We start from the raw sequence: 13,422 nt of genomic DNA on the forward strand, positions 1-13,422 counted from the left end.
GGACGCCGACTTACCCACGCCTCCAGTCGGGCCGTACAATCTATCGCCCGCGCGGATGCTTGGAGCAGGAGCGGGAATACGATGTCTTCCTGCGCGGGTCCCTCCTTCTCATCTATCAACTGGGGGGGACTAGATGCCTTCTGCGAATGATAAGAACAGCGCAACGTCGTCAGGATATGCACGAGAAGGACACTTACCACTCAGGAGCATCCCTCTTTGGTGAATTCTGATAGAGCCTGAGCGGCAATCGTGTCGGCCAGCACGGGGCCACGGGCGCAGTTCAACTTCCAGCTAAGTTAGGTCCATATCGTTGGGCCCCGCGTCCTTCAAACACACATGGGCGGAGTCCAGCGGGTCTGATATGGGATCGCGCCGGACGCAGCGGACTTCGACGCCCAGGCTGAACCAGGCAGCCGCGACCTTGGCTATGGCGGCGCAGGTTGAGCGGAACAATACCCGGGTCACTGCATGCCAACGTCCGTCGACCTCCGCTTCTATACACGCTTTTTGTGCGGGGGCTCAAGAATGTGGACCTAGTTGCAAGGTTCGCTGCCGAGCGCTGACCGCAGAGGCCGAATGCCAGTATCGCGATTGCCAATCAGCAGATGTGGAAGAACTTCGGTCCTGTCGACAACGGTGCTGTGAGCTTCAAGTCAGAGGCCTGTTGCGTTTTGCTACGTGACAGTTGGAAGATTGTGCACATACTCTGTCTGCGAAGTGCATGCTTCCATCAGATGCGCGACGCCCATACTCTGCTGCCAGGAGCCTCAGCGGCCGCACTTGAACATCCAAATTCGTGTGCGGCTTCGCGCCCTGACTCTATTGGGGTGCGACACCATGATCGGAGTCACGGTGCCATACGTACGTGTTGTTTTTGGAAACTGCTCCCTTCGTGGCGCAGCCTCAAGATTGCCCGGAACACCTGCACGTCAGCCCAAACCTTGCAGGATTGACGCGTCCTTGATGGCCACATGATAGCAACTCCCATTCAGACAGTTTTCAGGAATGTGCACGGGTGATGAGAGAACACTGGTCGGCATATACCGGATTTAAGTTACCGGGGCCCTACGTTCTGGTACGTCGCCTAAGCGCTCGCCGGTATGTTGTACGGCAGATCGCACGGCCCCCGGACAGCGCATCCTGCGGACCATCCTCCTCCGATCGCGGAGCGGAGCGGTGTGATCAGTTCAGTAACTTATTCTACGTCCCAAATCCAGTCAACTGTTACGACAGTCAACACCACGGTACCGATTCGCCTCGGAGCTCTCGTCCCCTGGGGCCTGGGACCCGCAAGGTCTCCTACTTATCGGCGTCCCTGCTGAATAGGCTCGACTTCGACTTGGAGGAGCTGTCCAACCCCGGTCCTTTGCCGCCCCGTGTCTGTCACTGGCAATGCAAAAACTCTCATCGGCCGTCAAAGGTCTTAGCGTGCAGCTCCGACTGGCATACGACACATCACTGATATAAGAAGCACGTCCTGGTGCAATGACAACGCCTTCGAATTCTGAGCCCATGTACTGCCAGTGGCCGCGGCTGGCCAGGACACTGAACGCAACATCGTATACTGTAAGTGAGCACCTGCAGGCCAGTTGCTTCCCACATTCTTGATGTCGTGCCGTGGATGCGAGGTATTAAGCCGCTTCTGAACCAGGCGCTCTGCGGGATCCGTTCGCTGTCTTTGCGACTCGCAGCCTCTCCAGAACGCCAGGCCTCGAACGACGATCGCAGCCATGGGCGAGGACCTCAACAAGACCATCGGCGCGCTGCTCATAGGCACGCTGCTGACCTCGGTGTACGTCTGCGCGTGCGCTCGTCTCCGTGCGGATCTCTCATGCGTTCTCACTGGCAGAGGGTTCGGCATTACCACGATGCAAACATACCTTTGGTACCGCAACTATCCCAACGACCCAAGGTTGATCCGTCTGGTGGTGAGTATCCGCACTCGCCGGCTTCACTGCGATCGTGGGTATTGACGATGTTCATTATTAGGTCTGGTCGCTCTTGTCAGTGGCCCGGATGATCGATTCTCGGTTGTAATCGTGCTGACTTCCCCGCCCAAGCATACTTGACATATTCCACATCACTCTGAGCATGCATGTCATTTACTACTACCTCATCCTCAACTACGACAATGCTCCCGCTCTTCAGCTCTCAGTCTGGTGGGTAGCCCTCGCGGCCATGTTTATTCATTCGTCTTACAGCTTTGCAGGAGTTTCGATGTGAGGCATCTCTAATCTGCGCCTGTCCCGGATGCTGACTAGTTCGCTGGAAGGTCACCGTGGCAGTGACGGTGGGTGTTATGCACTCTGCTCCCTCGCGATCTGCTCACAATTCGTTTCAGGCGGTCATCACCTGTATAGCACACGGGTCAGTAACTCGCACTCGCAAATTCACAAGGTCGATCTAACTGGTTGCAGGTTCTACGCCCGCCGCGTGTACATATGTAAGCCCCTCCCGGCCCTTCAAGGTCGCTGAAGCGTCATTGACGTTCTTCACAGTGGGGAACCGAAATTGGGTCTTACCCGTCGTCATTGTACGTCGGCCGCGTGGCCCTTCGCAATCCCTGCCTTCATTAATCATCAACTACCTGTTTTAGGCCGTCCTGTCAAGCATCCGGCTAGGTAAGTCGCCCGGTCAAACTGGCTCCCGATCTGTTGCTCATTTACGTCGCAGTCTTCGGGTGCAGTAGGTGTTCGCGCTCTCCGCGTTGTACTATCAGGCTAAACGATTCCTGCTTTGAGTCGTGACGGGGCGCATGTACGTCGTCGTCCATGTCTCACGTCAGAACGCATATAGACTCACGGTGGCGTGCCTTCGCAGGTTGGAAATCAAAGTGCTCGCGGAGCTGCCGCACAGGATTGGGGTATGCACCTTCTCAAACCGTTAAATCCAGCACGTGTCCACTTGCATTGTACCTTCTGTCTAGGCTCTCGTTGGGATTGGCATGGGCGCGGGCAGCCTTGCGGACTGGATCATCACGGCGTCGCTGGTCTTCTTCCTGCGCCGGAACAGGAATGTCCTGAAGGAGTGAGTCGACTCTGTCCTTGGACTGGCAGACGACAGACAGCGGATTGCTGACCCTGCTCCCTCCTGCGAACCATGATGCATCACTACATCAGCACGAACAACGTACGTCTGCAGATCCGTGTGTAGGCGCGTCACCGCTGACGCCTTCCCCGCGGACAGCTGCTCGACAAATTGACGTATTGGACGGTCAACAACGGGCTCTTCACGAGGTCGGTATTCCTGTTGCGTGCGCAGACCCGCCTTCGAGCTTTCTGACGATCCTTCGTGCAGCATCGTCGGCGTGTGTGTGATTGTAACCGTACGTGCACGTCCTGAGGGCTGCCCCGCACGAACGCGCGCGCTGAACCTCGCGCGGTACAGCTGCTGTCCATGCCCTACAACATGATCTACCTCGCCTTCCATCTGCTCCTCAGCAAACGTACGTCCCCGGAAGTCCCATCCCCGGATCGTACTCTGACCGTCCACCTCCCCAGTATATGCGAACTCCCTCCTCGCGACGTGAGTTCATCCCCAATCAGCCACGCGCTCTGATCTGACGGGTCGACATGGAACAGACTGAACTACCGGAAGGCGCACCGCGGGCGCGGGATCGACGAGACGACGTATGGCCACCCGCTCTCCTCCCTGCGGATCGCCCCGATGGAGAGCACCCTGCAGTACACCACCCGCGAGTCCGTCAAGGTGCGTCCCGCTCCCCGCCGGTACCTCACACGCACGGCTACTAACGGTGCGGATGGGCCCGACAAGGTTTCGGGCGTCAACCCCCCTGTCGTGCACGTCATGACCGACACCATCACCGACTCTACTGCCACACAGGGCGGGGCTACCGTACGTGTTCCTTGGATGTCCTATCTGGCTGGAAGGGCTCACGCGTGTCGATGGCAGAGCGACAGCGACAGCGGGCGCTACCCGGCTGACAAGGATGTCAAGATGTATGACCTCCAGGACGGCGCTGCATGAGACTCGTCCGTCCCGGTTCGGTGCTTTGTACTCATGACACGAACGCTCGCCCGCCTCTGTTGTTTTGCATGTACTCGCTTGTACGATGTTGTCCCCTTGGAGTTGGATGTACGACGCTGTATGGTATGCTGACCGCCTTATTAATGCGCTGCGCTGGATTCGGTACCCTCTTTGACCTCAGCCGCCATGTGATGAGCCAACGGAACGGAGGCGTACAACTACCGCTTCCTCCGATCTTCGTCGCAGTACAGTCGGATGATGGGATGCGGCCCGCGCTGAACTCTAAGTTTACCGCGGATGGCAGCTACTTGTCTCACGCACTGCGTCCCGTTGCGGTATGGCGGTGGGGTACCAGTGTCGAAGTCGACTAGTGGCCTTCCGATGAGCAAACACTCCGATTCGACTGTTGAGCGGTGCTTCTTCCCCAAGTCGTAGGCACCCTCATAAGGCGCAGTACCATCAAGGCTCGACGGCATCTACTCACTATGCGGTGCAAGCGCACGCTGTATTAGGCCAGGAGAGCTACCCGCTGTGCTTACTCGGACAGGCGAGTGCCATGGGCGCAGCAAGCATATATATCAGTGGAGATCCTGACCAGGTGCAATAGAGGGTGTCCTCCCTAATTGACGAGGACCCCATGACCACGCCATTCATTGCAGTGCCTCTAGAACCATGTGGAAAGTCCTCACGCTCCCACAACTGGCGCGGTAATCAAAGCTGTCACTGCTAGTCAGCACCTTTGACGGCCAGATGTCCGATAGCCGTGGACGTACGTTAGGCTTCCCAAACTGTACATGCGTGATGTTTCTTAGAGAGACTGGCGCTCACCAGCCTTGAACGTTGGAACTCTACCTAATGTACATGGAGGGATACACGCGAACGTCGTACGTACGATGCATAGCTCGAACCACTTCATACGGTTATATGACGACGCCTAAGGGAGATTCAGACGAGGGTGCCTGAGCCACAGTTGACGCGTTGACGGCAGACACGAGAGTCGCTTTCAGCATGGACGTGGTGATATCAGTATCAACACCGATTCCCCACGCCTCGTGCGAGCCATCCGTCAGAGAGGCCAGTCGTACGAAGCTGGCGTACCCCGCACCGCTTCCGTCTGGGCGGCCCGTCGGCGGAGAGACCACCACCTCGCGTACCTGCAGCGCCCCCAGATCGTCGCTCACCGCCGACAGGAAGCAGGATACCACATCCGCGCCCGTGCAGGACAGCGACTTCTGCGCCCCGTGCAGCTCGATCGTCGCGTCCAGCTGCAAGGCACGGACAGGCCCTGTCTGGCTCGTGATCGAGAACGAGCAGAGTTGCATGCCTCTGCACGGCGAGGGCTCCTTCGACGACCCGTAGCAATAATGCGCGATGAAGCGCGCCGCGAGCTGGGCCGCCGACATGCAGCGCGCACTGCCGTCCACGCAGAAATTGGAAAGCGTGTCGTGCATCCCGTCCGGGAGATGCAACCTGTAGTCGGTCTGTAAGACGCGCATCACGTCTTTCCAGGACATGATCGTGGTTGCGGGGACGAGGCTGCCAGTGGGGCTACTGCCGATGGTCCTGCTAACCGCGCTCACGACTGCGAGCACCGTAGAACGAGGGGCGCTCGGGTCCATGCCCACTCCCCATGTGCAGAGCACTGGTGACCGTTCCTCTTCGCGCTCGCTGAGCAACACGAAGGACGTGAATGCAGAGACGCCTCCCCCGTCTGCGGCAGAAGTGTGTGCCTCGACCAAGTAGCGGCTCACACCGAGGCGAGTATGGAGTGCCTCGACCACCGCAGAAGCGAGGCTCGCACCCTCTCCATGCAACACATAGGTCGTATCACCGATGACCACCGCACCCTCGAAGACGACGATGTGTGTGCCGTCTTGCATCCTCTCGGAGACGACACAGTCCGCGAGCGACATCCCCGCATGCGAGTGACTACCTGGGAAGTGGTACGTCTCACGGAAGACCGCCACGATATCCTCGGGAGACATCTCGCACCCGCGTCGCTCCGTCTGCTCCTGGACGACGCGGTAGAAGTCTTGCTGTACGGCCCGCGGGAGGTCTATCTTCAGGCGCTCCTTGACGACGTACGCGATCCCGCCCTTGCCCGACTGGGAGTTGACTCGGATGACAGCCTCGTACGTCCGCCCGATGTCCGCGGGGTCCAGCGGGAGGTACGGAACGTCCCAGAGCAGCGGCTGGCCGGTGGTTTTCGCGACTGCGTGCCGTGCCACCTGGGCCTCGAGCCCCTTCTTGATCCCGTCCTGGTGCTGTCCGGAGAATGCGGTGAAGATGAGCTCCCCGGCGTAGGGGTGCCGGGGATGGACAGGGATGGAGGTGAGCTCGGTCACGAGGTCTATCGTGGATTGTATATTGCTGAAGTCCAGTCCGCAGGGCACGCCTTGCGTGTACATGTTGAGTGCGACGGTGACGAGGTCTACGTTGCCTGACCGTTCTCCGTTCCCTAGAAGGCAGCCCTCGACTCGGTCGGCACCGGCGAGCAGTCCGAGCTCGGTCGCAGCCACCGCGGTACCCCTGTCGTTGTGACAGTGGAGACTGACCATGACTTCGTTTCTGTCAGGGATGTGCTTGCAGAAGTATTCTATCTATTGCGCAACAAGGTGAAGAGGAGCTCGAAGGGCAGTAGTTTACTCACCTGGTCGGCATAATGGTTGGGAGGACCCATTTCGACCGTAGACGGCAGATTGTACATGATGCGGTCACCGCCTGGCCCGGCTAATCCCCACGCACGCTTTACAGCGCTGCAGATCTCGATGACGTACTCTGGCTCTGTCTGGGAGAACGCTTCGATGCCATACACGAGTCTAAACCGAGTGCCATAGCGATCGCGGTATTCGTCGGCGAGCTGGCGCACAATGATCGTATGTCGCACTGCCAAATCGATGATCTCTTCTTTGCTCTTGCGAAACACGACCTCGCGGAAGCATGGTGCCGTCGAATTGAAGAGGCTGATGATAACTCGACGAGCCCCGGCAGTGGCCTCAAAGGTACGACCGATCAACTCTGCACGGGCGGCGGTCATCACCTGAAGATTGCAAGCGCGCATCAGACCCAGCGGCATCACAGAACTCGCTCCGACAAGAACGCCACTGACCTGAATCCAGACGTCGTCTGGAATCTCGCCGTCGTCGATTAGTCGGCGAACAAAGTTAAATTCCGTGTCGCTTGAGGCCGGGTATCCGATCTCGATCTCCTTGAAACGACACTGCACCAGGTGGCGGAAGAAGCGCAGCTTCTGGTCTGCAGTCATAGGGCGAGAGAGGGCCTGGTTGCCGTCCCGCAAGTCGGTGGACAGCCATACGGGATGATGCGTTATGCGTTTGAACGGCCATTCGCGACCTGGAAGGTCAACGGAAGCGTACGGCGAGTACTTTGTACTGGGATCCGACCTGCGGTGGCGACAGTAAGTTGGACCAAGTTCACAGCAAGGTGTTTGACGACCATGTCCTACGTACAGCATTACTCCAGTGTGGGCCAGCTGTGGGCATTCGCCAGGGGTGCCGATTTCCCAATGCGGGCGGATACACTCATGTTTTGTACGATGCAGTTATCCCCACTGGCTTCGCGGTGGCTCGGCGGGTAGACACCTAGTGGTTAATGAATATTCCGAATCGAAGTGCGGATAGGTCAGCTTGAGGAAGACACGTCCGCACGACTAGAGCACCATACAATTGAGATGCCATGCCGCGCACTTCCAAACGCTTTCTGATGACCGCAAACAATCAAGAAAAGTTGAAGATGATGGCAGAGGACGCAGTGTTGGCGCCAAGCGCGTCAGCTTTTGCGATGCTCTGGGATCTCGATTCGTTGAATCGGTTGATGGCAGACTCGGCGCCTTGCGGGCGCCGGTGAGCTGGCAGTGTCCCGGGTCCTATCTCTCCGCTTCAGTACATCCGAATCGGGGAGAATCGTTGCACAACTTGTCAAAATCCTCCTCAGAGTTCTGGAGATACCACCTCAAGTCGAACTTCAACGGCGGCTCTTCGGATAGACCTGATTTCGACGCTTCCTCCGATAGACCTGCCGGGCGAATCTCTTGCAGTCGGAGCCACTCCAGCTACAGCTCATCGTCGATCCAGGGCACTCAATTGACCGATACTCTGGCACATAGCAATGAAGTCTGGAACGTACAGCCTCATGGGAATATGGAATATGTATAAGGTGTCGTGTCTGTGTTGTGCCCAGAATGCCTTCGTAAAAGCTGATTGCACTTGGGCGTTCGCTCTGCTATGGCTTTGCTGAATAGCGCGAGACCTAAGCGTCAACGGATCTCGTTAGTAGGCAGTCTTCGCGATACGGTGACTTGTCTCGACATTCCTTGTATGTATCAGCCTCAAGTGTTTTCTGTTCGCCGATACTGCTGGGCGTCTTTCCTGCCTAGCGCTGACCACATTAATAGGCCCCGCCATGGTCCATTCCCCCCATAGTTCAGGTCGGATCATTGTGCTTGTCGCGTCTAGCAGGAACGCCACGTACTAGTCATCATACAACAGTCAATTCTGTTGGACGGTCCATCATCACGAGCAGATAATCAACGTCGCTATCGGCGGCGCAGGCGCATGACACCCAGAAGTCCACACCAGATGTCAACATCACGGTGTACTGTATAAAGCGTCGCTAGTGCCGTGGCGGCGAGTTGACGTGGGGCCAATTCTGCGCACGTTTGCGTGATAGATGGGTGGGAACAATCCGCGAGTCAAGCGCAGGTTTTAAAGCAAATGCTCAATCAACTTCTATCTGGCGCGCTGTCCCACCTGCTGTGATCATGCCTGAGTCTCCCATCGAGGAGAAGAAATTTGCAGAACTTGCGTCGCCGCAGCTCTCGTACGCTTCATCGGTAGTGGACCGACGGCGCGTGCTTCGCAAGTTGGACCGACATCTTCTCCCATTCGTGTCGGTACTCTATCTCCTATCCTTCCTGTGAGTCCCGCTTCTCTGACCATGCGAACGTTGGCACTGAGATTCTTGGGGTACCAGCGATCGGACCAACATCGGTCTGTGCATGTATTGTCTTGACAGTGCTGTTCTGACATTGAGGATGAGACAGGCAATGCTAAGGTCGCAGGGCTTACGACAGATCTGCACCTCACGGGCTTGCAATATAATCTATGCTCGGCGATCTTCTTCGTAAGTATATGTCACAAGTTCAATAGCCAACTTTGACATGATCGTGCTACTAGTTGCCATACACATTCTTCGAGGTGCCGTCGTGAGTCGTCCCTCTTTGAGTACTATTGCTACGATTGTCTGATCACCGTGTCAATAGGAACATGGCAATGAAACTACTCAGGCCTTCGCGCTGGAGTGGGCCTATTTCCTACCCCATAGCGATGATGTGCGCTGACCCTCCTTTAGTACCTTGTATCATGGTCTGCTGGGGTATCGTCATGTTGTCTATGGCCTTCGTGAAGAGCTTCTCCGGACTCATCGCGTAGGTGTTTAAATATCCTGACCGTATAACAGTACGCCTGAGACGTTCTAGGGCGCGCATCTTCTTAGGGTTCACAGAGGTATCTATGTCTATCGTACCTCCCAGCGATCTTACTGACGCCACAACAGTCCGGCCTGTTCCCAGGTGTAACCTTCTACCTATGCATGTGGTATCCTCGAGCGGCACAAGCACAACGGGTGTCTATCTTCCTGTCTGCGGCAACTGTAGCTGGTAAGCAGCTGTCAACAGGTGACTTGTATAAGCGTTTACGCTCTGCCAGGCGCGTTCGGTGGTATTCTCGCTTTCGGTATAGAGAGGATGAAAGGGTAGGCGGAGTTTCGGATGGATTGTTGGCTCGTATTGAGTTATCATTCACTCAGGATCGGTGGACTGGCGGGCTGGTCATGGATTGTAGGTGCATCATCAGCTAGGCTACACAATATCGTTCTCATGAGCTGTGTAGTTCTTGCTGGAAGGACTGCGTACGTTGCGTTTCATAATTAGAGATGATTGTGCTCACGTAGTGAATTGATAGTCACTGTTGTCGTTTCGGGTCTCTCATTCTTCTTCATGCATGACGTGCGTGACTTGTTCATTTTGTATCTGCATACTGTGACTCATTGGTGGTACTACTAGGATCCAGAGACAGCCACATTCTTGACTCCGGAAGAGCGTGAATGGCTCATCAACACCATCAAAGAGGATACAGCTGGCCTTGCCAAAACGTTCCAATGGAAGTTCATCGCTCAGGCCCTCAGAGACCGCCACACGTACCTCTACATGCTTCTATATCTCTTGTGCGTCCTCCGCAATTGGGCGACAATGCGCTGCCACTGACTTACACATGTGCTCAGTACCGCGATGCCGGCATACAGTTTTGCACTGTTCCTGCCGACGATCATCACCGGCCTCGGGTACTCTGCCGCTCACGCTCAGTTACTTACGATCCCTCCCTACGTTGCCGGTTGTATACTGACGGTCGCGTACGGCGTGTTGTCCGATCGATGGGGGATGCGTGGCCCTTTCGTGCTGGTCAGCGCCGTGACCGGTCTTGTTGGCTACGTGATCCTCTTCGCGACAAGCAAAGCTGTGGTGGGTTACATTGGCACCATCATTGCATCCTGCGGGCTTTTCCCCGCAGCGGCATGCGTGCTGGCGTGGACCGGCGGTAATGTTGGTGGCGATATCAAGCGGGGAGTGGTCATCGCCATGACTATTGGTCTCGGCAACCTCGGAGGGTGTGTGTTCATTCGTGGATGTCGGATGGGAGGCTGACTCGTCCCTCAGATTTGCGTCCTCGTTCATCTACCGCGCGCAGGACAGTCCGCGCTATCACCCTGGGCATGCTACCAACATCAGTTGTCTCGCAGTCGCGTGAGTGCATAGATTTCCACAAGTGAGGGACTCGATGTTGACTCGGACGTTTTATGGGATGCTAGAGCTGTACTCAGTGCTATCGGCATGCTCGAACTTCATCGTTTGAACAGACAGAAGCAACTCCTACGGGACAAAGAGGGCATCACGAGCGAACGCATGGCGGAGTTCCGCGAAATGGGTGACAGTTCACCTCTTTACAAGTAAATCTCCTTCTGCCGTGCCAAATGCATACCGATGCTGACGGTCTGTACAGGTATACGCTGTAGTGATCGTATTGGCAATGCATTGCTATCGGGAAGGGGGCAAGATCCCGTATCTCAGTATTACCTAAGCAAGTTTACAACGTTACTCGAAGGCAATATAATCCTCTAGCGTGCGTACTTACAATCTCCAGCCGGCCGTCCTGCGGTGTGCTCGCGTTAGGTGCGCCAGGGAGGCACATCGCCGCCAGTCCATATACGCTATTTTTCTTGGAAGAAATTCCCTTTGAAGGGGGTAATTCGGTCACCATCAAATTACTGTGGCTGACATGGGCGAACTCGACACTCACTCGTCGCCTCCAACATCATTAATAGAGTGAAATACCCCCTGCAGACGTAACTATTCTCCGTTCTGGAATCGAACCTGCCGGTGCTCGTCCGATGACGCGACACGCCCTGTGCAGCGTACCAGAGAACAGTCCACGCGATGTCGCCTCGAGCTCGACTTTGACCGAGAGTCGAAGACAACTCCGTATATTCCCAAGGAATGTGCGGCGAGACGTTTTCCGGTTTGCTGTGGACGAAGAATAGTGATCAATGCCTATCTTCGCGACCAGGTATCCGTATACACCTTGGTCTGGTTTGCGTCCTCCAATGAACCCTGACGGGAAGAAACCATCGAAGATCATTCATTCGAAAGGCATGCGTCGTACTACCGAAGTCGTAATCGGGGATCTATATGGTGGACATGGCATACACCCGTAAGGCGTCGCCGGACTTATTCAGCTCTTGAATGAGGGGACCCAGGTCCGCCTTGGCACGCAGCGGTTGTCGAGCCTGTTCCAAAGCGGGCATAATGTCCTCTGTGTCGAGGGAGGAAGTCGACAGCAAGACATGCATAGCAACCTTCTCCTCGGGAGAGACTGCCTCGTTCATGCTCCACACAAGGGCAAGGCTATTAACAAGGAGCTTGTTCGAGTTGTCGGATCCGGGGTCCTTCCTCGCTGCTGCCGCAGGACGACTCTCCAAGCTCCACGCGAGGAACGGCACGGAGAGAGAACTTGTTAGCGAACTTGAAGGTCGCTACAACGTAACGGATACTCTGTAAAATGCACATGCACATGCATTGCTACTGAGAAGAATCATCGGACAGTCGTATGCGGCTTGCGTCCGTACTACACTGATCATGGATCTGCATAGTGAGCTCGTCATGGCTTACCTCGTTTGAGGTAGCTTACTTGCATGCCTTCCGCCTAGAACATGAACAGTGATGTATACCAGCCGACGGATGAAGCTACATATCTGCACAGAACTATCAGTGTCTGATACTCGTGTGGCCATCCTAGGTGACATCACTGCGGCGATATAGGACGCACGGATGTCAAATTACATGCAGACAAGTAGTGTCACCCTTTCCTTCAGAGAGCTTCTCGCGGGGCTTCAGCTGTTCCATACGCAAAGGAATGTCCGCGGAGCAAGTATCGCGAAATTACTGTTCATGTCTGCTCAGTATTCCGTTGCATGACAGGCATGTCGAGGTTTACTCTGGCTGTTTTCGGTCGGTCGCCGATATCAAGCGGGGAAGGGGTCGTCGAACATTGAATTGAAGGATCCCTCATGCTTACAATGACACGCATGAACTCGTCTTCCATGCATCCGTGGACTGCTGGCGTCGGACCAGTACGTTAGTTAGCATTCACCAATGACAAGCACGAACGGCGTCGAGTTGAGAAAAGACCAAAATAGGCTCACTCGTTTGAAACGGACCCTACAGGGAGACACTCAACATTCAGAACGGCCGGCACTTCCTTTGAGAAACTGATTCCACATGTCCGCCACAGAAGTCAGTTGGAGCAGTTCGAAAATTCTGAGCATCGCCATATGTACGTCTCAATGAGCATTGCTCCCTTCGAATGTACGGCGCACGCGCCACATACCTGCATGTTGAGGGAAACGGGTCGGTTGATAAAGCAGTATGTAGAGAAGCCGTCTGAACTTCATTATCAGTTACGTCAGTAAATCAATCAGAGTACTTGACGAACCGAACATACTGCTGCGAACAGCATGTTTGCGAACATCCAAGCATACGCACTGGCACATGGGCGCGCGCCTATGGGAAGAACCGTATGAGTTCAGGAAGCTGAGTGCGAGTCAGATCATTCGAGGGTAGATACTTAAGAGATGATGGTCAGACGTACCCCAGAGAAAGCCATGAGTACTTTATGTTTGAACGACACTGCCATGTGCGCATGTGAACGCTCAATCGGCACGAAGAATGACGCTCATGCCGATGTCTAGAGCAAGTATATTGAGTTAGATGCCCTTAAACCGTGACGCACTGGCAGTCTACTTACGATCGGCAACAGAAGTCGGTGACGATCCATGGTCCTCTCGCCAAATGTCCTCCGTTTT

The 13,422-nt window shown here is 55.6% G+C and overlaps 5 protein-coding genes across 5 annotated transcripts; 2 read left to right on the forward strand and 3 right to left on the reverse strand.

Annotated features, from left to right (window-relative positions):
* Positions 1 to 48: 48 nt before the first annotated feature.
* On the reverse strand, positions 49 to 1,030 carry B0H18DRAFT_981435 (uncharacterized protein). Its single transcript, XM_048044474.1, is given in 7 exon segments — positions 49 to 141; positions 159 to 163; positions 228 to 281; positions 542 to 646; positions 660 to 754; positions 769 to 817; positions 866 to 1,030. The coding sequence occupies 5 exon segments, from the start codon at positions 701 to 703 to the stop codon at positions 116 to 118; spliced, it is 234 nt and encodes a 77-aa protein (XP_047898433.1). The 5' UTR covers positions 704 to 754; positions 769 to 817; positions 866 to 1,030; the 3' UTR covers positions 49 to 115.
* Positions 1,031 to 1,484: 454 nt separating this feature from the next.
* B0H18DRAFT_557147 (uncharacterized protein) lies at positions 1,485 to 3,896 on the forward strand. Its single transcript, XM_048038588.1, has 19 exons — positions 1,485 to 1,566; positions 1,652 to 1,792; positions 1,850 to 1,928; positions 1,990 to 2,003; positions 2,061 to 2,159; positions 2,210 to 2,219; positions 2,273 to 2,290; positions 2,342 to 2,367; positions 2,418 to 2,443; positions 2,499 to 2,533; positions 2,597 to 2,621; positions 2,674 to 2,685; positions 2,742 to 2,757; positions 2,821 to 2,863; positions 2,927 to 3,027; positions 3,120 to 3,129; positions 3,187 to 3,236; positions 3,298 to 3,325; positions 3,388 to 3,896. The coding sequence occupies exons 2-19, from the start codon at positions 1,731 to 1,733 to the stop codon at positions 3,556 to 3,558; spliced, it is 825 nt and encodes a 274-aa protein (XP_047898434.1). The 5' UTR covers positions 1,485 to 1,566; positions 1,652 to 1,730; the 3' UTR covers positions 3,559 to 3,896.
* Positions 3,897 to 4,791: 895 nt separating this feature from the next.
* B0H18DRAFT_981445 (uncharacterized protein) lies at positions 4,792 to 6,458 on the reverse strand. Its single transcript, XM_048044475.1, has one exon. It carries the CDS (start codon positions 6,393 to 6,395, stop codon positions 4,908 to 4,910), a length of 1,488 nt encoding a protein of 495 aa, XP_047898435.1. The 5' UTR covers positions 6,396 to 6,458; the 3' UTR covers positions 4,792 to 4,907.
* B0H18DRAFT_981448 (uncharacterized protein) lies at positions 6,347 to 7,314 on the reverse strand (the record flags this gene model as incomplete). The annotated part of the gene is made up of 2 exons (XM_048044476.1): positions 7,097 to 7,314; positions 6,347 to 7,027 (listed from the first exon to the last, which is right to left on the reverse strand). Coding segments are annotated over exons 1-2 (596 nt in total), but the record flags the coding sequence as incomplete, so codon positions are not given.
* Positions 7,315 to 8,767: 1,453 nt separating this feature from the next.
* Positions 8,768 to 11,014, forward strand: B0H18DRAFT_869978 (MFS general substrate transporter; the record flags this gene model as incomplete). Its single annotated transcript, XM_048040056.1, has 16 exons — positions 8,768 to 8,922; positions 8,980 to 8,996; positions 9,050 to 9,129; positions 9,183 to 9,211; positions 9,269 to 9,306; positions 9,358 to 9,433; positions 9,485 to 9,512; positions 9,562 to 9,664; positions 9,714 to 9,759; positions 9,814 to 9,844; positions 9,897 to 9,915; positions 9,969 to 10,012; positions 10,070 to 10,230; positions 10,288 to 10,671; positions 10,721 to 10,807; positions 10,873 to 11,014. The coding sequence occupies 16 exons, from the start codon at positions 8,768 to 8,770 to the stop codon at positions 11,012 to 11,014; spliced, it is 1,440 nt and encodes a 479-aa protein (XP_047898437.1).
* Between the last annotated feature and the right edge of the window lie 2,408 nt (positions 11,015 to 13,422).

The sequence above is a fragment of the Fomitopsis serialis genome (genome assembly GCF_022376445.1).
Source record: "Fomitopsis serialis strain Sig1Antser10 chromosome Unknown B0H18scaffold_6, whole genome shotgun sequence".
Lineage (NCBI taxonomy): Eukaryota > Fungi > Basidiomycota > Agaricomycetes > Polyporales > Fomitopsidaceae > Fomitopsis > Fomitopsis serialis.

Coding starts and splice junctions, on each gene's coding strand:
- B0H18DRAFT_557147 (XM_048038588.1), top strand. CDS start 1,731: ATGGGCGAGGACCTCAACAAGACCATCGGCGCGCTGCTCATAGGCACG. Junction 1,793..1,849: donor GGCACGCTGCTGACCTCGGT/GTACGTCTGCGC, acceptor TCTCACTGGCAG/AGGGTTCGGCATTACCACGA. Junction 2,368..2,417: donor ATCACCTGTATAGCACACGG/GTCAGTAACTCG, acceptor AACTGGTTGCAG/GTTCTACGCCCGCCGCGTGT.
- B0H18DRAFT_981445 (XM_048044475.1), bottom strand. CDS start 6,395: ATGTACACGCAAGGCGTGCCCTGCGGACTGGACTTCAGCAATATACAA.
- B0H18DRAFT_981435 (XM_048044474.1), bottom strand. CDS start 703: ATGTGCACAATCTTCCAACTGTCACGTAGCAAAACGCAACAGGC. Junction 282..541: donor AGCGCTCGGCAGCGAACCTT/GCAACTAGGTCC, acceptor AGCTGGAAGTTG/AACTGCGCCCGTGGCCCCGT.